Below are 1,154 nucleotides of genomic sequence, written 5' to 3' on the forward strand. Positions count from 1 at the left end.
GGAGGTCGCTGTGTTTTGCAGGCCAGGCAGTGACAGGGACGAGACCCGGGTGGACGCCGTGGGCGCCTACAGCAAGGAGCCCTCGGCTGCGCCTTTGGACAGGGTGGGGCTGTACCACCAAGTGAGCAACAAGACCAGAGGCATCACCCAGCTGGGCCCCTACAGCCTGGACAAGGACAGCCTCTACGTCAACGGTGACCAGAGCTCCTCCCTCGGCCTCCTCTGCTCCCCCACACCAGCCCTCCCCCAGTGCTGCCCCTTGCCCAGCTCCAGCTCCTGACCCTCTGTCTCTCTCTTTTCCCAGGATACAACGAACAGCCAGTGCTGACCAGTGAGTACCTTGCAGGGGCGGGATGGGATCTGAAGGCAGGAAATTCCTCACTTGGACTTCCTTCCGTCAGAAAAGGCTGAGGGCTTGGGTCCAGGACAGAGGCAGGAATCCTGCCAGCCTTCCCCATGAACACCAGGGCTGGCTGGAGACCTCAGTGGTTGTCCAACCATAGGCTTGACACCCTTGCTTTTGCCTCTTTTCCTTCCCCATCTGTGCTTCTGCCAGCTCCCACCCATCCAACAACGACAGCTGCCGCCCTCGAGCGTTTCACCGTCAACTTCACCATCACCAACCTCCCCTACACTTCCGACCTGGAGAATCCTGACTCGGCCAGGTTCAGAGCTACTCGAAGAGTTATGAACACCCTGGTAAGTCAACCAGCACTGAGCCATATCCTTGCCTTCTTTGGCCTCATCAGCTTGGGAGGACTGCAGGGAGATGGCCATGGCTTAATTGTGAAACCTCTTCCCTTGGCAGCTGGACCGCCTGCTGAAGGAAAGCAGCATTGGCCCTGTTTTCCAAGGATGTGAGACAGCAGACTTCAGGTATGGGCTGCACCCCTGTGTCCCTATGAAAGGCCCTCACTCTCGTAACGGGACTGGTCACTCATGTTCTCCTCTTTTAGGGAGGCAGGACCTTCTCGCTACTGCCCTCCTGCCTCTGGCATTTCTCCCTGATGCCCTTCTTTCTTAGAACAGCCTCTCACTGACTTTACTCTCATCTTGGGGCAGTGAAGTTTAAGATTACTTGGTAACTCCTAGAATGACTTCAAAGTCCTTCCAGCCCCCCTCCTCAGGAAGTGTCCCAGGGCCTTAGTGGAGCC

At 57.3% G+C, this 1,154-nt stretch overlaps 1 protein-coding gene across 1 annotated transcript in view; it reads left to right on the forward strand.

Annotated features, from left to right (window-relative positions):
• Nucleotides 1–1,154, forward strand: part of MUC16 (mucin 16, cell surface associated) — a 15,974-nt gene that overhangs the window by 5,778 nt on the left and 9,042 nt on the right. The window contains exons 5-8 of the mRNA XM_017743791.1: nt 5–194; nt 305–331; nt 557–699; nt 809–920. Coding sequence (XP_017599280.1) covers nt 5–194; nt 305–331; nt 557–699; nt 809–920 — 472 coding nt within the window. The remainder of the gene's footprint in view (nt 1–4; nt 195–304; nt 332–556; nt 700–808; nt 921–1,154) is intronic.

The sequence above is a fragment of the Corvus brachyrhynchos genome, unplaced genomic scaffold (assembly GCF_000691975.1).
Source record: "Corvus brachyrhynchos isolate BGI_N302 unplaced genomic scaffold, ASM69197v1 scaffold219, whole genome shotgun sequence".
NCBI lineage: Eukaryota > Metazoa > Chordata > Aves > Passeriformes > Corvidae > Corvus > Corvus brachyrhynchos.